Consider the following 21,185-nt stretch of genomic DNA (forward strand, 5'->3'; position numbering starts at 1 on the left):
CCCCGCATGGCCGACCTGGGGGGCGCCGGGGGGGCACTCGGGGGCCGACTCCCGGGAGGTTCCCCGTCGTCCCTGACGGGTCCGAGCGCTCCCCCGCGGCGTGTCCACGAGGTCACCCTGCATGCGCGCTCCGCCCAGGGCGGTACCCCCGGCCCCGTGCCTGGCGGGCCCTTCTGCGGATGGTCCGTCTTCCGAAATCTCCTCCTTCGGGCCCGCTTCTTTCACTGCGGGCCGAGTGTCCACGTCTGGAGGGGGAGGAGGAAGAGAGGAGGAAACGCGCGGGGTTAGTGCTGGAAGGAAGGGATTTCCCAAGCCCGGGGATAGATAAACCGCGGGGCACAGACGGAGACTCTAAAAGCCGAGCAATGCGCTGGCGGCACACGCGGCTCGAGCGGGCAGAACCGACCGAGGAGGGGAGCTGACAAGTGGTGTCCCTTTGGGAGCTCGGAGGAGGGCAGGGGGCGGGCCAGGAGGCTCGCAAACCCGTGTAAGGGGTTACTGCAGGGTCCATCCTGGACATCCCCTACCAGTTAGGCTTCTGGGAGTATCAGCTTTTATTAGAAAGGATACCAGTACAGCTGCGGTTGGTGGCGTGTGAAGGTTACCCCGTCTTCCAGCTCCATCCCTCCCCACCCCGCCCGGCGGGGGGCCTCACTCCCATCCTCAGATGCCCAGTTCTGGGGCGCAGGTACCCCCGTGGGCTGGCTCCAGACCTCTTCTTTTCACACATCCATCCCTCCTTGCGATCATGGCCAAGGGGTCTACAACCCCCTCCTACAGGAATCCTGCTCATTTCTATTTCCAGTCTGAGTTCCGTTAGTGGGAACTCTGTATCCTAGACCTAATGGCTCCATTCCTGACATTTAAAAACTGAGATCTTACACAACGTCATGAAAAGTGTGAGGATACAGTCACTAAAAGCCCTTATTTCTATGAGGCAATAAAAAGCATATGAATCCCCACCTGGCCTCACCAGCACTAGAATCTGAGAACCCTTCCGCTAAGTGATGCCAGACCTTCACAGTCTGGACTTAAGTAGCTTCTTCTTTTTTAAAAAATGTACTTATTTTTAATTGGAGGATAACTGCTTTACAATATTGTGTTGGTTCAGTATCTTCTGTATGCTGATGCCTCTCAAGCTTATGTGCCACCCTTCCCCCCCCCAAACTCTTTAGAGTCCCTTGGACTTCAAGGAGATCAAACCAGTCAATCCTAATGGGAATCAACCGTGAATATTCATTGGAAGGACTGATGGTGAAACTGAAGCTCTAATACTTTGGCCACCTGATGCGAAAAGCCAAATCAATGGAAAAGACCCTGATGCTGGTAAAGATTGGGGGCAGGAGGAGAAGGGAATGACAGAGGATGAGATGGTTGGATGGCATCACCAACTCGATGGACATGAGTTTGAGCAAACTCCGAGAGACAGTGAAGGACAGGGAAGCCTGGTGTCCTGTGGTCCATGGGGCTGCAAAGAGTCAAATACAACATAGCAACTAAACAACAGCAAGGGACACTGTTCCATGTCAGTGCCTACAAAGAGTGCTCATCTTTGAAGAACATGGTTTCTATCATATGGCTACACCTTGATATGTTAGTCAGTCTTGTATAGGTGGGCATTTAGGTCGTTTCTTCCCCCCCACCCCCATGGAAAACTCTGCACACTTAGAGAAAGATTTCTTAAAGGATAGATCTCTAAAAATGGAATAGTTGAAAATTTGGCTGATAATGCCAAGCTGTCCTCCCAAAGAGTTGTCCCAACATTATACCCCTAAAAGGACAGAGTCCCTTTCTGATAACTTCATAATTCAGGCTATTGTTCTTTACCATCTCTGTGTACCTCATGAGCAAAAACTATTTCTTTGGCTCAGTTTTATTAATAGTTCTTTGACTACTGCTGCTGCTGCTAAGTCGGGGCTTATCTGATGGCTCAGCAGGTAAATAATCCACCTGCAATGCAGAAGACACAGGAGACATGGGTTTGATAACTGGGTTGGGAAGATCCCCTGGAGAAGGAAATGGCAACCCACTCCAGTATTCTTGTCTGAAAAATTCCATGGACAGAGGAGCCTGGTGGGCTACAGTCCATGGAATCACAGAGTCAGACATGACTGAGCAACTAAGCACAAGGTTTAAAAATCTATTATAAAGTGTGATCCCATGTATTTCCACATCTATGAATTGCATTCAGCCTTTTTCTTATTTATTCTTAGGAGCTCTTTATATAATTATAATCCCCTGTGAAGGTTAGGGTTTCTCTGGTGACTCAGACAGTAAAGAATCTCCTAGCTATATGTGAGACCCGGGTTTGGTCCCTGGGTCGAGAAGAACCCCTGGAGAAGGGGATGGAAACCCACTCCAGTATCCTTGCCTGGAGAATCCCATGGACAGAGGAGCCTGGTGGGCTACAGTCCATGGGGTCACAAAGAGTCGGACACGACTGAGTGACTAACACTTTCACTTTCAATCCTTTGACTGCTATCCATGTGGTAAATATTATTCCCCATTTCATCATCTGTCAACTTTAGTTTTAGCTTTGAGTAGAGTGATTTCTACGTCATTACATCTGCCCATCTTTTATCTCTTTGTAGTCCTCATGTGACAGGCTGATGGCAAGTAACTCAGCAAAGCGGCCCCTCACCCAGCGAGACCAGGTTCTGGAGGTTCCCCAGCATCATGTCCCTTCTGGGCAGGCTCCAGCTGGTGCCACTCTTCCTGGGTGAAGTCCACAGTCACATCCCTGAATGTCACTGACTCATGCAAGAGGAAACCCACAACCACTAGCCACAGGGCCCTCCTTACAGAGGTCTGGAGGAATGGATGGAAAAGCCGGGAGGGTTTAGGAAAGGCACACGGGATGTATCTGAAGTCATTTCAACAAGGACCTGCCCCTCGGTTTTCTCCATGCCTCATTATTTGGGGATGGCCCTCTGACAGAGAAATAAAACAAATGTGAGGCTGTTTAGAGCAGGAACTCACAGACTTGAGTGACAGAGAAGGAATCAAAGGTAAAATGATCATAACCCAGTGAATCAACATATTCATTGCTGTGTGTGTGTTAGTCACTCAGTCGTGTCTGACTCTTTGTGACCCCAAGGGCTATAGCCCGCAAGGCTCCTCTGTCCATGGAATTCTCCAGGCAAGAATACTGGAGTGGGTAGCCATTCCCTTCTCCCGGAGATCTTCCCAACCCACGGATCGAACCCAGGTCTCCAGCATTGCAGGCAGAGTCTTTACCATCTGAGTCACCAGGGAAGCCCCAGCAAAGGCAGAAAGCTAGATGGAATCCAGTCATTCACTGAGGAGGCCTGAGCCTCTACCAAGCTGTAGGCACTGAGCGAGGTGCTGGGAGAGAGACATGGGAGGTTTAAGAACTAGTTCCTCACAGGAGCGGCAGGTGAGAACACCGGTAAGTGACCCGCAATCTGGTCGATACTGTCATGAAGGTACAAACAAAATTCTCCAGATTTCTGAGCAATGGCAGCTTTAGGGGGCATCTGGGAAGACTTTGGAAAGGTGGCACTGAGTGTAGTCTGTGGGGGAGGTTCAGTGGTCGGGGCCTTGGGGGAGATTCTGGAGGGAGGAAGAGCTTGGGCCGGGACCTGAGGCTTAAAAGGCAGATTAGACCATTGAGGAATGGTGAGAAGTTCATGAGCTGGAAACCTAAGCGCCTTTATGAGTGAGCTGACAGCCCTGGAGCTGAAATGACTGTGGCTGAGCAGAGCAGATGACGACGACGATGCTGGTGACGGTGGTGACGGTGGTGAGAATGGTAATGGTGGTGATGACGATGACGGCTGTGGTAACAACAACGGTAGTGATGACGATGTGACGCCAGTTGCAGGTCACCACATCACACGAATCACTTCACAGGCAGTTGCTATGTGCCACCCCGCTCCCTGTACTCACCAGGTGCTTGTTCTAAGTGTTTGTTACAGGGTGAATTATGCTCCCTCCACTCCAAATCCATGTATTGAAGTCTACCCCCCAGCACCTGAGAATGGGACCCTCTTTGCAAACAAAGCCATTGGTTAAGATGAGGTCCTACTGGAGTAGGTGGGCCCTAATCTGACTGGTGCCCTTACCAAAAGGGGAAATGTGGACACAGGGACATATCCACGTGGAGAACACGGTGTGAAAACTGGAATTGTGGTGCCACAGCCCGGGAACTACTGGAAGGTGGGAGAAAGGCCTGAAACCGACCCTCCTCTGGAGCCTTCTGCAGGCGCGTGGCCCCACCACCTTAACTTTATTCTATTCTCGTCTGTCCATTTGGCTGCACCGGGTCTTCGCTGCAGCACGTGGGCTCTTCGTCGTGCTGCCCGAGTGTCTCTAGTTGTGGCGCCTGGGCTTAGTAGACCCAAGGCGTGTGGGATCTTAGTTCCCCAGCCAGGGATCACACCCGCATCCCCTGCAGTGGAAGAGGGACTCTTAACCACTGGACCACCAGGACTCTTAACCACTGGTCCCCCAACACCTTGATTTTGGACTTCCAGCCTCCAGAACTGTGAAAAAACATTTGTTGTTTAAGCCTCCCTCTCCATGGTACTTTGCTATGGCAGCCGTAGCAAACCAAGACATCTGCCCTGCTCATTACTAATTCCCCAGTGGTTGGTACAATGCCTGGCATATAGTAGGCACTCAGTTAATAGTTCTTTTTTAAAAAAAGAATCTATTTCTTTATTTACTTGGCTGCGTGGGGTCTTAGCTGAGGCACGCTGGATCTTCAGTCTTCATTGCGGTGTGTGAGATCTGTAGTTGTGGCATGCAGACTCTTGGCTGAGGCATGTAGGCGCTAGTTCCCTGACCAGGAAATGGACCCAGGCCCCCTGCCTTGGGAATGCAGAGTCTTAGCCAGTGGGCCACGAGGGAAGTCCCTCGATGAATAGTTCTTGAATGGATCTATGGGTAAGGAGGCCATAAGGATTAAATGAGTTAATCCATGTTTGATGCCCAGCATATAGGAGGTGCTGAATTACCATCAGCTACTGTTACTGCCACCCACTCCACAGGTCCTTGGCTCTCCCGAGTGCTCTAAGTCCCCCACCCCGTGGACCCTGAGCTGACTTAACCTCCTGAGAGGAGGCCTCACTTCCTGGCCAGTCCTGTCATGGATCCATGTGCCCGCCCAGGGGCTCTGGGCTCATAAAGGGCCCCCTCTGCCTCGTGGGTCACTCCTACTGGATAAAGAAGCAGTACCAGGCAGTGGCTGAGAGCATGGGCTCAGGAGCCTGAAAGCCTGCAATGAAATCCTGGCTCTACGCCTCAACGGCGGTGTTTCCTTGGGCAACTGCCTTAACATCTCCGAGCTTCATTTGCTCAATGGGCTTCATAATAACCATATCTGCCTCTGTAGTTGTCATGGAGTGGAAAGGAGGAATGCATATATGGTTCCAGCATAGTATCTGGTGTGGCTGGAGTAAGTTCTCAGTGAATGTCAACTATTAGATTTTATTAATTTTGACATTTGATTTGTATATTTTATATATGTATTAGTAGTCATTATTATTATATGATATTATTATTTGGTTCTTTTGCCCATATGTCCTTTGGCCAGTCCTGGTAATAATTCTTTTAAAAAAAACACTTTATGAGGTATGAATGACATAGAAAATCTGTACTTATTTAGTTAATACAACTTGATAAGTTTGGAAAGTGTACACCCATGGAACATCACCGCAATTGAGGCCATAAGCTTATCCATCACCTCCAAAAGTTTCCTCCTGCCCCCTTTGTTTTTTAATGTCTTCAGAGAGTCTTCTCTTAGTATGCCCCATCTCAGTGCACTTGCTCACTACATAATGTATTTACTGAGCAGCCTCCACGCTTTGTGTTTGGGCTGTGGTGCGGGGGTGGAGGTGTCCACTGAATACACGATGGACAGTCCTGGAAGTCTCAGAGCCAACACCGTACAGCACAGGACGCTGCGGGGCAGACAGCAGGGGCCACTTTCCTCTGGACGGCTGAGGAGACTTCCCTGGAAGTAAAGTGTAGCCCCAAAGCATCAAACCTGAGTTTTTTGCATGTGCACGTCCAAGGCCACTCATTCTAGTGCTTCATCTGTCTTGGTTTCCTGTCTAACAGCACAAACCAATTCACCACAAGGAAAACCTCCCCAAGTTCCAGAGGTGAAGATAGGCTCTATTTTTAAAAAAATCAGAATTACACTAGATGTGATTAAGGAAAAAAAAAACACTTTAAGAAAAAAGCCCCGCTATACTGAAACAAAAACAGTTGACAAGTCCTTCTAAATTATGTGGGTACAAGAAGAAGCCAAGACAATAATCACAGACACGTGAAAGTGAAGACACCATGGTGCAGTTGTTTTGGAAAATAATGATAGTTCCTTAGACGGTTAAACAGAGTTACGTTACAACCCAGCAATCCCACTCCTGAATATACACCCAAGACAACTGAGAACCTGTGTTCCAACTAATACGTGAACTGCAGAATTCCTAGTAACCAGAAAGTGGAAACAACCCAAATGCCTATCAACCAATGAATGGATAAATAACACGTGGTCTAACCACACAGTGGAATATTATCCAGCCATTAAAAGGAATGAAGCACTGACATATATTAAAATGTGGATGAACTTCAGAGCAAATCCAGAGACGAAAAGTAAATGACGGGTTGCCAGGGGCTGATCAATGGAGGGAATGGGAGAGGGTGCCAATGCGGACACATTTGCATTTGGGATGATGAAAATGTTCTCAAATTGACTGTGGTGATGGTTGCACAGCTCTGTGAATATACAATAAACCAACAAGTTGTACTTTTTGTGGTACGTGGGGTGTATATTGATACAAGTGTATTAAGGCACAACACATCAGAACTTAGGTAAGTGAACTGACACATTTAGACATTAAAATAAATTCCAGGTGGATTCAGAAGTTCACTGTTAACATCGAAATGATAAACGGGAAAAAAAGAAACAAAATACAAGTGGTGTGAGACCTGTATTGGATGGAGAAACCCTTTCACAGCTTAAAAACAATGGAAGGCACCAGAGGAGGACAGAGACTCAATTCTGAAAATAAGAAATGCTTTTGGGCACAAAAAATAGAAAATAAGAAATGAAAAGCAAAGCTGGGAAGTATATTTGCCACAAATATTTTCACACACACTTCTTTAAAATCTTCAAGGATACTAGGATTCCTGGAGACTGGGAAAGCACAGGATAGATCATTTAACCCCCAAGAGAAATGGCTAATAAACATTTTAAAAAAATCAAACCTCACTAAGATACAGATAATGTTACTCAGAAAAGATCTTGTGACACCATTTCTCATCTATCATGCTCAAAGCTTATAGCATTTGTCACTTAAATCCATTTATCCACACATCCATTTATCACTTATATCCAACTTGCAGTGGCTCTGTGCCTGCCAATGCAGAAAATGAGGGTTCAATCCCTGGGTTGGGCAGATCCCCTGGAGAAAGCAATGGCAACACACTCCAGTATTCTTGCCTGGAAAATTCCATGAACAGATGAGCCCAGTGGGCTGCAGTCCATGGGGTTGCAGAATCAGACATGGCCGAGCACGCACACACATGCACAATAAATACCCAACAGCCATTGAAAACTGGAGACAAATAAGTACCCAGCAGTGGGGGAACGATTAAGTAAGCCAGGTACAGCCCCAAGATAAAATTTCTATGGAGTCATTAAAACAGAGTTTCCCAAAGAGTTTTTAACAATGTAGAGAAACGTTAAGGAAGAAATCTTAGATGAAAAAGCAGGAAAAAAAAAAACTGCTCAGCTGGGGTGATTCATATTTTTGCGAAACAATATGTTTCCAGAGAGAGAAAGACACGACATTCAGGGGTGGTTACCTCCTGGGATGAAATCCAGGGTAATTCTGATCCTGTCTGCTCTACTCTTCTGGATTTTCTAAGTTTTTTTTTTTTTTGGCTCCACCACATGGCATGCAGGATCTTCCCCAACCAGGGATCGAACTCATGTGCCCTGCACTGGGAGCACAGAATTTTAACCACTGGACCACGAGGGAAGTCCTGGATTGTCTAAGCTTTTTATGATGATCATCTATTTCCTAACCTTTGGGGAATTTTCTTTTATGATACATTATTTACAGCATTGAGAAATGATTTTTAAGAAGTCAAATCCACCAATACCAGATGGACCTGAGAGGCACTGCTTATGCACCCAAACAAGTGATATTTGTAAAGTTTTCAAAGGCTGGGGAAATCATTACTGATTAAAGTGGGATGTAAAAAACAAAGCTCCAAGATAAAAATAGCAGAGCCAATTCTGGGTCAATTTTAAAAACTAATCATCAGAGAAGACAATAAATGATACACAAATAATCCACATAGTTATCTCTGGGTATAGGCACCATGGTGAATATACTGTCTCACCTACAGGTTACTGGATTTTCCCTATTTTCTATAAAGAGTATTTGCATATTTTTATATTGAGATATTTCTGGGATAAAAGCAAGTTTAGTGAAAAGTTCAATATACAGCCATATATGTACCACCTTTAAAATATCAGGAAACTTTATACTGAGAGTGGGGACGCCCGCCTGTGTGCGGCACCTAGAGTGTCCTCCCTTCCCGGGGGGTGACTGCTGGCTGAAAGGTGTGGGTCTTGTTCCAGCGAGCCTTGTACACATTTAAACCTTCCCTTTCCAGGTGCCCTCCTGCATCTCCTGAGGGCCCGCAGGGCAGAACTGGTCACTCCCCAGCTGTCCTGACCTCCTTGGTTGACCAAAGCCAGTGTCAGGGGCAGGCAAGAGGCTTCGGGGTTTGAAGGGGGCAGAGTGGACAGAAGCATCACCCCTGAGCACCAGGTGGGCAGAGCCCCCAGGAGGTGGGGACATAGGCCCTGGGCAGGTCTGGGGGTCAGAGGGTCGTCCCTGGGCAGAAGCCCCAACCTGTGGGCTGAGCCTCTGGAAAGGAGAGGCAGGCGGCAGGACTCACCAGGGCCTCATCAGTCAGCAGCTGGGTGGCCACCCCTCCACTGCCCACAGTGACCGAACGGCAGGCTGTGGTCTGGGGAGAGAAAGGGAGGCACGGTGAGAGGCCAGGCCTAGGTCCGTCTCACGGTGCAGACAGGACAAACACACACGTGTCCCCAGAGAGGCAGGAGGGAGGGACACACACACACACACACGTTAACAGCAAACACTTGGAGGGACACACACACACACCTTAATAGCAAATACTCAGGTGCTTGCCACCCACCAAGCACTGAACCAACATCTCTCACTTAATCCTCCTAATACCCCTGAAAGGTGGGCACTATTTCCACCCACCCCATTTCACCATATGATATCTACATGTGGAATCTAAAATACGACAGAAATGCACATATCAATGAAACAGACTCACGGAGCAGACTTGCGGTTGCAAGGGGGAGCAGGGGCTTCAGGGAAGGATGGACTGGGAGTCTGGGGTTAGCAGATGCAAACTATTATATAGAATGGAGAAACAGCAAGGTCCCACTGTACAGCACAGGGAATTACATTCAATATCCTGTGACAAACCATAATGGAAAAGGATAGGAAAAAGCACATAAATGCATAACTAAATCGCTTTGCTGTACAGCAGAAATTAACACAACATTGTAAATCCACTGTACTTCAATAAAAAAGAGAACGTTATCAATTTAAATGTTGGTCCCCATACATTTTAAACAGTGAAATTTCAAATAAAAAAGCAATATAATTATTTTTTAAAAAGAAGCCCCACTGTATATCACAAAGGATCATAAACACACAGGCTGGTGTCTTTCACAAACCTCAGCGCACCATGCCTTGCACACACAAATGCCTGAGCAAGCCCTCAGCAAAAACGTCCTCTAGCTTAAAATTCTTCCATGGCTTCCCACAGGCATTAGAAATCAGGAGTCTTCACCACTGCCCACGTGGCCCTTATGGTCTGCCCTGAGGACCTTCCCTCTCCCACTCTACTCCCCTGCAAACACTTGGCCTCAGGTGCACTGGCCTTCGCAGCTGCTGTTCCCTCTGTCAGAAATGCTCTTCCCTTGGCTGGCTCCTTCTCACCGTTAATTCAAATGTCACCTCGTGGAGAAGTTTCCCATTCCCAGGGCCCCAAGCTCAAGCATTAATAGCAACCACCCCTCACCCTCTGCCATCTTCTTATAGCCCGCATCCTTGCTGACAACTGTCTCTTTAAAAAGTTATTTTCAAGCTTGTCATCTGTCTTCCCTCCCCAAGAATGAAAGCCCCAGGGATGCAGAAATGATCATATGTGGATTGTGATTCTGGCATCCAGCTTGTTGTTGTTTAGTCGCTAAGTCACGTCTGACTCTTTGGAACCCCTTGGAAAAATGACAGATGAGACAGGTGGACACCTGGATGACACTCTCACAAAGCCACCATGGACAGAAATAAAGGCAGACACACAACTAAGGATGTGGACACGGGTGGTCACCCAGGGATGTCCCCCAACAGGGACAGGCAAAGACTAGACAAAGGGGACACCCACACAGACCAAGACAGGCACACACACACGCAGACAGGGATTCGCCTCCTTCCGCATCCCATCAGATTAGGTTGGTAACGGCTTCCTGACACCAGGCTTCTTCCCCGCCTCTCGCTGAGCCGGCACGCCCCTCCCCTGAGCCCGCACACCTTCCCCTCAGTCCACCGGCCCTCGCCCAGCCCGCCCGCTCTCCCTCGGCCCCCAGTTCCCAACTGGACCCTCACGCCCTCCCCTCGGCCCTCTCCGCCGGTACACCCTCCCCTCAGCCCTCAGTTCCCACTGGGACCCTGGCGCCCCTCCCCTCACGCCCCTCCCTTCAGTCCGCACTCCTCTTCTCGGGACCGACCCCGCCCACTCCCCTTCTCCCGCCCCTGCCCCGGCCACCGCCGGACTCACCCGCGCCGCTCGGTCTGGACAAGGATCTCCGCGCTAGGCGCGCCAGGCCGCGCTGCGCCTGCGCGGTCGGCCCGACCACACTTCCCAGAAGCCCGCGCGCGGAGCGGAACCCACCCGAGACCCGACCGCGCCTCTCCACTCCCAGAGGCCCGCGCGGCACTGGAGTCGCGGCCAAAGGAAGTTGGATAGGAAGAGGGGAGGAATCGAGGGCTGGGAAGAGAGAAGGAAAACGGAGACTGGAGGAAGAGAGATGGGGGAGGGGAGGGCAGAGGAGTGGAGAGGAGAGGGTTTGCTTAGAGAGGAAGAAGGGGGAAGGAGAGAAAATTCCAGAAAAGGAGGGTGCCAGGTCCACCCATCTCCTGGGCTGGACTGAGGGATGGTTCTGGGCAGCTTACTTCAGCGTGATGTTATACAAAATAGCTGAATTATAGGAAATTTGGGAAACATACAGAGATGCAAAGTAACAAATGATCATAAGAAAAATACAGTGTTCACCCTTTTTATTATGGCTTCCCTTAGAGCTCAGTTGGTAAAGAATCCACCTGAAATGCAGGAGACCCCCCAGGTTCGATTCCTGGGTCAGGAAGATCTGCTGGAGAAGGGAATAGGCTACCCACTCCAGTATTCTTGGTCTTCCCTTATGGCTCAGCTGGAAAGGAATCTGCAATGCGGGACACCTGGGTTAGATCCCTGGTTGGGAAGATCCCCTGGAGAAGGGAAAGGCTACCCACTCGAGTATTCTGGCCTGGAGAAGTCCATGAACTGTATATGTATACTCCATGGAGTTGCAGAGAGTCAGATATGACTGAGCAACTTAACTTAAATGCCAGCTCCTGTTGTTGGCGTTTTTATGACTTAAGAACGTGTTTAATCCTCACAACCAAGCTTCCAGGTGAGACAGTGGTACAGACAAGAGAGGCGGCACAGGAGGACCGTGGCGGGGCCGGGGTGGGAACCAGACCTCCCGGCTGGGCCTCTTACACCACAAATCACAAAGCCAAGCACAAAAGCATTTGCTGAAATGTCTGGGTGGCCACAGAAATGTGAAGAGTCAGCTAGTCTTGGGTAGTCATTAATGACTTCCATTAAATATTTTGACAAATGTAGATATACACATGGCAGCTGTAAAAAAAAAATAACAAATCATAGAGATCCAGTGTACCGTTTATCTGGTTCCTGTAAGGATGACATCTGTTGTTACCTAACCAGGTTCATTTGCCCAAGGCACAGCAAAACAAGGTTTGCAACAAGGAAAAGGTTTATTCCTACGCAGCCAAGCAAGGAGGTGGTAGAACATCTCATCTGCCTCCCCGCAGGGAGTGGCTGGAGATACTTTGGGTTAAAGAAGCAGAATGGTCTTAGGCATGGGGAAAGGTGCTGGAGGTGGGGGAAAGTGAGACAATCCGTGTTCTGTGCAGGCCTGTCTGAGTTACATGCTTCCTCATGTACTCACCTGTAACACAGGGTATGGCCAGCTACTCAAAGGAAAAGGAGATTACAGTCAAAAGAAGGCAAGGAAAACTGGGCAGAGAAAAACAGAAAAACATGTATTTAGGGGTTTATTTTTGATATTGAGTTCACACTAGATTACAGGTCTGGAAAAATGCTTTTCATTTAATATAGCACATTTATCTTTTATGGCTATATACACATTTTTTCCAACAGTTGCATATAATTCTATTGAATGAATTCAGTGTAATTAACTTAGCCCTTTGCCCATGACCATAAATTGCTAAGAGTTTATCATAAAAAATTTTTCCCATTATACATTTACCTACCTTTGTACACTTTAGTTCTGAGGAATATTGATTCAAATGGTCTATATCTATATAGCAATTTATATAATGGGAAATGGATTTGCCTTGTTTTTCACACATTCACCAAAACTGGATTATGATCACTCTTCTATGGTTTAAATCAATCTATTGGGGGAAAAAAGTAGATTATATTATCACTTTATTTTGCATTGCCTTGATTACTAATGATAGTGGGTAATCTTCTTTTGCTGTTTTTATTTCATTTTTTCTTTTAAGTGGCCATTGTCATTGTTTAGTTGCTAAGTCACGTCTGACTCTGCTACCCCATGGTCTGTAGCCTGCCAGGCTCTTGTCCATGGGATTTCCCAGGCAAGAATACTGGTGTGGGTTGCCGTTAGCACTGTCCATTTTCCTGAGTTGCAGGCGTTACTATTACTGATTTGTAATGGTACTTTTAGTATTAGCAAGTATTGCCCTTTGTCATATTTGTTGCAAACGTTTTTCTTCAGTCTTTCATTTATCTCTTAACTGATGGTTTCACACAGAAGTGTTACTCAGTTTAATGTCACCTCCTGTGTTATGTGTACTGCTTAAGAAAGTGTGCCTCAAGCCAAAGTTACAGAAATGTTCTGTTTTTCTTGTACTTTAGTATTGTACATTTAGCGCTCTAATCTGTCAGAACTTCATCAGAGGCAAAGCATACATCTACGCCTTTCCAGACAGCTAACTGTCCCAAGGCCATCTGATCAAGCTGCCTTCGCCCCACTGAAATGAAAAATCCCTTTTATCATATATAAGGGCAATCAAAACTCTCCACGTGCTCTTGACAAGACCACCTATCTCCGAGCCTCTGTGCCAAAGTAAAGAGGAAGCCCCAAACGCCATTGGCCAGTGTTTGTGTCCTCTGGATACGGACTCCCCTCACACGGCCTTAGGCAGCAGCCAAGAGCAAACCGGAGAGCTCTGGATGCTCCAGGTACCTCCAGGTGTCTGAAGTGCTCCAGGTATAAGTGTTCTCCACCAGGAGTAAGAGTATCTACTGAAGGGCAGGGGATCTCTTTTTAGGTGATGAAAATATTCTAAAATTAACTGTGGTGATGGTTACACAACCCTGAACATACGAAAAGTCACTGAATTTTATATATGGCTTCCTAAGTGGTTCAGTAGTAAAGAATCCTCCTGCTAACACAGGAGAAACAAGAGACTCAGTTTCCATACCTGGGTCAGGAAGGAACACTGAAGGAGGAAATGGGAACCCACTCCAGTATTCTTGTCTGGAATATTCCATGCAAAGAGGAGCCTGACAGGCTACAGTCTGGGGCATCACAGAGTCAGACACCACTGAGCACACACACACACACACACACACACACACACACAAACACACCTCTCAGCAGTGAAAGTGCTGAGTCCTAACCACTGGACTGCCAGGGAACTCCTTGAATCATATACTTTAAATGGGCGAGTTATAGCTCAGTAAGACTGCTGCCAAAACAAAACGAAAACATTTGATCCCTGGTCAGGGAACTAGATCCCTTATGCTGCAACTAAGGATTCTGCATGCTGTAACTAAGACCCAGCACAGCCAAATATATATAAAGGAAAAAAATAAAAACAAAAATCTCTAACAGCCTCTAAATCACGATTCACAAAGGGTGAAAAGAACTCTCATGAACCTTGTTAAACCATCAGTTCTCCCCGAAACACTCAAAGCATCGTAACTACCCACTTTGAGACTATCACAATTATTCTCATTATGTCCTTTTTGGCTGACAGTTTTTTCTAGTTCTTCCCTCACCCCTTGGCTCTAATGCCCATATGTTCTGGGGGTGTAAGCCATCCCCTGCCAGCACCCTGGATCCCCCTGGATCCCTCTTTAGATCGTTTCACATCATGGTACATGTCATATACTTACTATGTAGTGTTGCGTTTCAAATTTTAGTTTGTCTTTTCCCACTAGATCTGCAAGATCAAACTCTTTTTGGTACATTTCACACCTTGCTGCATCCCCAGTACCTAAAACAGTGCCTGGAACATTAGTAAATGCTCCACTAATCTTAATTTAATGAGTGTTACAGCACTATACTCCTTGTTATATCACAATACCATATAGATGCTCAAAATGAGCTTGTCAACTTACATATCGGGACTTCTACTGGAGTACCAGTGGATTCACGTATTTAACTTGGGAAGAAATGTCTTTGCCAGACTGAGTATGTCTATACAGAGACATGTCTAGCTTTTCATTTCCTCTGCTTTAAAAAAAAGAAAAAAACAAAAACTTGTTTTAACATCTACATTCAAAAGCCAACTGCAATATATATGTTTTCCTGTTTTGGTATTTGTCTTGTCCGTCTCACAGAACAAGATGGGAAGCTTTACTGTATTTATTTTATATGCTAGAACAATTCAGTATCACAGGAATTGTCTGTGGTACTTTTCCACAGTTGAAAGTGTTGAACTGTCTTTTATAGTTTACTCCATGGCTATTAACCTACTCAAGTTTTCTAGCTGGTTCATTTTAGTTTATTTTTAATACTCTCCCCTGGCAAGTCCCACATTCTACCAAATGCTTTTGTTCTAAGTGGCCTAGTCTCATTTCTAAGTGCCAGGTGAGGTGAGGTTTCCTCATCAGTGATGCTACATTCTCCTTTTTTTAAAGCCTTATTCTGCTAAACATTGCTGTTGTTCAGTCACTATGTAGTGTCTGACTCTTTTGCGACCGCATGGACTGTATCCCACCAGGCTCCTCTGTCCATGGAATTTCCCAGGCAAGAATATGGATTGGGTTGCCATTTCCTCCTCCAGTAGATGTCTTTTTATTCATACAGAGGGAAGAGCAAGCCACCATGTTACCCTGGATATCATAGAATCTTTCAATTCTGAATGTGTTCATCTTTCCAACCTACAAGGAGAGTAAAGAGTTCTCTGTCTACTCTAAAATTTTAGGCTTCTTAGTCTTGACCTACTGGCTCATTATACTTGTAGCTTAACATCACTGTAAGGAAAATTCTACCTTAATGGCACTAATTATAAGTCTATGACAGTATGCTAAATGCTTTAAGTGGATTACCTAACATTTTTCAAAATAAGTGTTTTAAATGGAAAAGTAACATGAATAAACTCTTTATTTTTAAAAAACTCAGTTGGCTACAGTGTTAAAAATACACTTGAGGGGAGCAAGAGGAAATATGGTTGTAACCCTATGCAGAAATCCAAATGAGATGGCTGCATCTTGGACTGGGATAATGACACACTGAGCTAGAAAAAAGTGACAGATTCTAGAAATGCTTCGAAGATTGAAACTAGAGGACGTGGTGGTAGGAGGAGGAGGGTATCACCGAGGATGACTCTCCAGTATGAGTTCGCTGATGGTGAGCAAGATGTACAGTCTGCCTAAACGTTTTTCCACGTGCTTTACACTCATACGGCCTTTCGCCAGTATGAATTCTCCTGTGCGGTGTCAGATGGGCAATCTGGCTGAAGGCCTTGTTGCATTCCTTACACTGGTAAGGTTTCTCTCCTGTGTGGATTCTCTGATGCAGAGTAAGGGATTTACGATGACTAAAGGCTTTTCCACAGATGTTGCATTTGTAAGTTTTCTCACCCGTGGGACACCTTTGGTGACAGATCAGGGATGCCCTCTGTCTGAACGCCTTCCCACATTCGAGACACGCGTACGGTCTTTTGCCAGTGTGAAGTCTCTGATGTTGAGCAAGATAGGAGCCATCACTGAAGGCCTTCCCACATTGAAAACATTCATAAGGCTTCTCACCAGTGTGAACTCTCTGGTGCTGAATAAGGTGAGCAATCTGACTGAAGGCCTTACCACATTCCTTACATTCATATGGTTTCTCTCCAGTGTGAATCTTCTGATGTAGTGCAAGATGAGCATTCTGGCTGAAGGTTTTGCTGCATTCCTTACATTAGTAAGGTTTCTCCCCAGTATGAATTCTCTGATGATGGGCGAGGTGCGTGCTCTGCCGAAAAGCTTTCCCACATTCCTTACATTCATAGGGTTTCTCTCCAGTGTGGACTCTCTGATGAAGAGTGAGTGAGCCACGATGGCTAAAGGCTTTCTCACAGATACTACATTCATAGGGTTTCTCTCCTGTATGAATTCTCTGATGGACGGTCAGGGAGGAGCCATGGCTAAAAGCCTTTCCACACACATTACATTTATAGGGTCTCTCTCCAGTATGAATTCTCTTATGCTGAATAAGTCCTATGTGATCGGTGAAGGCTTTCCCACAGTCAATACAATCAAAGGGCTTTTCTCCAGTGTGACAATACCTTCGATGACGTATAAGAGAAGCGTTCTGCTGGAAGGCTTTCCTACAGTCAATACATTTGTAGGGTCTCTTTCCAGTGTGAATCCTTCGATGATGAGCCAGGGATGAACAATAACTAAAGGCCTTCCCACATTCGATACATTCATAGGGTTTCTCTCCAGTGTGAACTCTCTGGTGTTGGACAAGATATGCAAGCTGGCTGAAGGCTTTGTTACACTGCTTACACTGATAAGGTTTTTCTCCAGTATGAACTTTCTGATGTTGAATGAGATGAGCATTCTGGCTGAATGCTTTTCCACACTCAGTACATTTGAAGGGTTTTTCTCCTGTGTGGATTCTCTGATGTTGAGCAAGGTGTGCACTCTGGCTAAAGGCTTTTCTGCATTCGAGACATTCATAGGGTTTCTCTCCAGTATGAATTCTCTGATGAAGAGTAAGAGTTGAGATTTTGCTGAAAGTTTTCTCACAGTCGTTACATTTCAAAAGATTCTTTTCTCCATAGGCCTGCTTGTCTTTTTTCACAAAGGAATGTGTCTTTAAGCTTTTCTTATCTGTGTCAAAATTATATATTCTCTCTTTGATGGGAAATACCTGTTTTATATACCATAATGTATTCAGATGAAAAATTGTCCCAGATTTGTTAAAGTGGTCGCCTTTCTCAATAAGGGTATCTATGTGACTGACTGTCTCTTGCCTAAAATGTGTCTTTGGACTTACCAGCTCCCTCTCAAACAGGTCTTCAGACTTCCAGTTTTCCCCTAATGTGGAACATTCAAGGCCATAGCTTGTAAGTCCTTCCATTTTCATTGCCTGAGATAATTTTTCCTCATAGATGTCCTGGTTTAGAGATAATTCCTTTTTCATCCACACATACTCCAAGTCTGAAAGATATTAAGAAAGCAAATGTCTCCTTTATTTAATGCTAGAAGAACAGACACTTACAAAATAAAACCATGTGAATCACAACAGTTGCTGAAGCCTATAAAGGGACATGTTTTTGATAGTTCTTCAAGTTAGGTGATGTGACCATCTTTGCATTTCTAGAATAAACTCTCCTTGGCTATGGTATATTATTTCAACATGACTTTTTATTTAAGATATTGTACCAATATTTATTATTGCATTAATAATTCCCTTTTTTGGGATGCTATTTTGGTATCAAATGTTATACTATCTTCACAATAACATTTTAAAATAGTTCTTTTTATTCTCTGTCAAGGAAAACTTCAAACAATGATTTTTTTCTTTACAAGCTTTATATAATTACTGTGTGAAACTATTTGGGGTTAATTGCTTCTTTTTTGGGAGGAAGTAGTTCTTAAATGACTTCCTACATATTTTCAGTGGTACCTGGTCTGTTCAAATTTTCTCTCTCTGGTGTCAGTTCTGGTAATTATAGTCTCATAAAGTATCATCCATTTCATTAAGATTTTCAAATTGTTTACAAATAGTTGACTTTCAAAAATGGATTCATATCATTTTTTTAAGTACTTAGGCATCATTTACCATTATTTCTTTCCTTGTGTCTTCTCTCATTTGTCCCGACAGTTTATATACTTTTATCTCTAGCAATATAAATCACTGTGCCTGATGAACTATGGAATAAGGTTTGTGACATTGTATAGGAGACAGGGATCAAGACCATCCCCATGGGAAAAAAAATGCAAAAAAGCAAAATGTCTGGGGATGCCTTACAAATAGCTGTGAAAAGAAGAGAAGCAAAAAGCAAAGGAGAAAAGGAAAGATATAAACATCTGAATGCAGAGTTCCAAAGAATAGCAAGAAGAGATAAGAAAGCCTTCTTCTCTGATCAATGCAAAGAAATAGAGGAAAACAACAGAATGGGAAAGACTAGAGATCTCTTCAAGAAAATTAGAGATACCAAGGGAACATTTCATGCAAAGATGGGCTTGGCTAACAGAAGCAGAAGATATTAAGAAAAGATGGCAAGAATACACAGAAGAACTGTACAAAAAAGATCTTCACGACCAAGATAATCACGATGGTGTGATCACTGACCTAGAGCCAGACATCCTGGAGTGTGAAGTCAAGTGGGCCTTAGAAAGCATAACTACGAACAAAGCTAGTGGAGGTGATAGAGTTCCAGTTGAGCTATTCCAAATCCTGAAAGATGATGCTGTGAAAGTGCTGCACTCAATAGGCCAGCAAATCTGGAAAACTCAGCAGTGGCCACAGGACTAGAAAAGGTCAGTTTTCATTCCAATCCCAAAGAAAGGCAATGCCAAAGAATGCTCAAACTACCACACAATCGCACTCATCTCACACGCTAGTAAAGTAATCTCAAAATTCTCCAAGCCAGGCTTCAGCAATATGTGAACCGTGAACTTCCTGATGTTCAAGCTGGTTTTAGAAAAGGCAGAGGAACCAGAGATCAAATTGCCAACATCCACTGGATCGTGGAAAAAGCAAGAGAGTTCCAGAAAAACATCTATTTCTGCTTTATTGACTATGCCAAAGCCTTTGACAGTGTGGATCACAATAAACTGTGGAAAATTCTGAAAGAGATGGGAATATCAGACCACCTGATCTTCCTCTTGAGAAATCTGTATGCAGGTCAGGAAGCAACAGTTAGAACTGGACATGGAACAACAGACTGGTTCCAAATAGGAAAAGGAGTATGTCAAGGCTGTGTATTGTCACCCTGCTTATTTAACTTATATGCAGAGTACATCATGAGAAACGCTGGACTGGAAGAAACACAAGCTGGAATCAAGATTGCCAGGAGAAATATCAATAACCTCAGATATGCAGATGACACCACCCTTATGGCAGAAAGTGAAGAGGAACTAAAAAGCCTCTTGATGAAAGTGAAAGAGGAGAGTGAAAAAGCTGGCTTAAAGCTCAACATTCAGAAAACGAAGATTATGGCATCTGGTCCCATCACTTCATAGGAAATAGATGGGGAAACAGTGGAAACAGTGTCAGACTTTATTTTTGGGGGCTCCAAAATCACTGCAGATGGTGACTGCAGCCATGAAATTAAAAGACGCTTACTCCTTGGATGGAAAGTTATGACTAACCTAGATAGCATATTCAAAAGCAGAGACATTACTTTGCCAACAAAGGTCCGTCTAGTCAAGGCTATGGTTTTTCCTTTGGTCATGTATGGATGTGAGAGTTGGACTGTGAAGAAGGCTGAGCGCCGAAGAATTGATGCTTTTGAACTGTGGTGTTGGAGAAGACTCTTGAGAGTCCCTTGGACTGCAAGGAGATCCAACTAGTCCATTCTGAAGGAGATCAGCCCTGGGATTTCTTTGGAAGGAATGATGCTAAAGCTGAAACTCCAGTACTTTGGCCACCTCATGTGAAGAGCTGACTCATTGGAAAAGACTCTGATGCTGGGAGGGATTGGGGGCAGGAGGAGAAGGGGACGACAGAGGATGAGATGGCTGGATAGCATCACTGACTCGATGGACGTGAGTCTCTGTGAACTCCGGGAGTTGGTGATGGACAGGGAGGCCTGGCGTGCTGCGATTCACGGGGTTGCAAAGAGTCGGACACGACTGAGTGACTGATCTGATCTGATCTGGTGTGTAATTATTGCAGTTTTCCTGAGATTCATTGTTTTTTCTAAAATCTTGAATTGAATGCTTAATTCACTTAAAAATTATTTATTGTTTATTAACATACAGTTTTAGTGACCTACCAACATCCACTTCTTGAAACTTTTGAGAACTGAAAGCAAGAAAAGGCCATACAACAAGCCTCAGAATAAACTAACCTCCTCACCTGAAGCTGATTTCCCTGCAGTATATGTCCACAGGCTCTCATCTATTGCTCTAAACCAGAAAAAAAGCTTTTAAGCAGGACAGGGTAAAAAAACTAATAAACTGAAGAAAGTAACCTAAGCCAAAAAATCCTAGTAATTACAATAAAAGGGAGAAGACAGACAAAGAAGAAGGAAATAGGTAATATTAGTGAGTTAATTTCTTCGTCTTTCATATGGGTATCAAAAGATGTTATTTTGAATCTCAAGTGGATGAGTTTTAAAATGTAAATGAAAAAATACATGAAGTCATAAAGTTAACAACTTTTAGAACTAAACTTTTTCAATTCAAGGGGTGGGATGGTGTGAAGGGGGATTAAATAAAAAGCATAGACAACAAAACAAAAAGAAATAACAACAATAAAAAAGAAACAACAAAGAGAAAAATGATTAAAAGCAGAGAGAAAAACATAGCTATATACTGGTTAACTTGATAAGTCACATTTTAAAGAAAGGAAACATTTCAACAAGTTTGAAAAATTA

At 44.9% G+C, this 21,185-nt stretch overlaps 1 protein-coding gene and 1 long non-coding RNA gene across 2 annotated transcripts in view; both read right to left on the reverse strand.

Moving 5' to 3' along the window:
* LOC139177336 (zinc finger protein 470-like) overlaps window positions 1–21,185 on the reverse strand; it is a 31,650-nt gene that overhangs the window by 1,285 nt on the left and 9,180 nt on the right. The window contains 1 exon segment of the mRNA XM_070772397.1: window positions 16,056–17,796. Coding sequence (XP_070628498.1) covers window positions 16,056–17,796 — 1,741 coding nt within the window.
* LOC139177338 (uncharacterized) lies at window positions 261–10,952 on the reverse strand. Its single transcript, XR_011561806.1, has 3 exons — window positions 10,867–10,952; window positions 8,944–9,015; window positions 261–4,902 (listed from the first exon to the last, which is right to left on the reverse strand). It is a non-coding gene; the product is annotated as an uncharacterized lncRNA (long non-coding RNA).

The sequence above is a fragment of the Bos indicus genome, chromosome 18 (genome assembly GCF_029378745.1).
Source record: "Bos indicus isolate NIAB-ARS_2022 breed Sahiwal x Tharparkar chromosome 18, NIAB-ARS_B.indTharparkar_mat_pri_1.0, whole genome shotgun sequence".
In the NCBI taxonomy this organism is placed as follows: Eukaryota; Metazoa; Chordata; class Mammalia; order Artiodactyla; family Bovidae; genus Bos; species Bos indicus.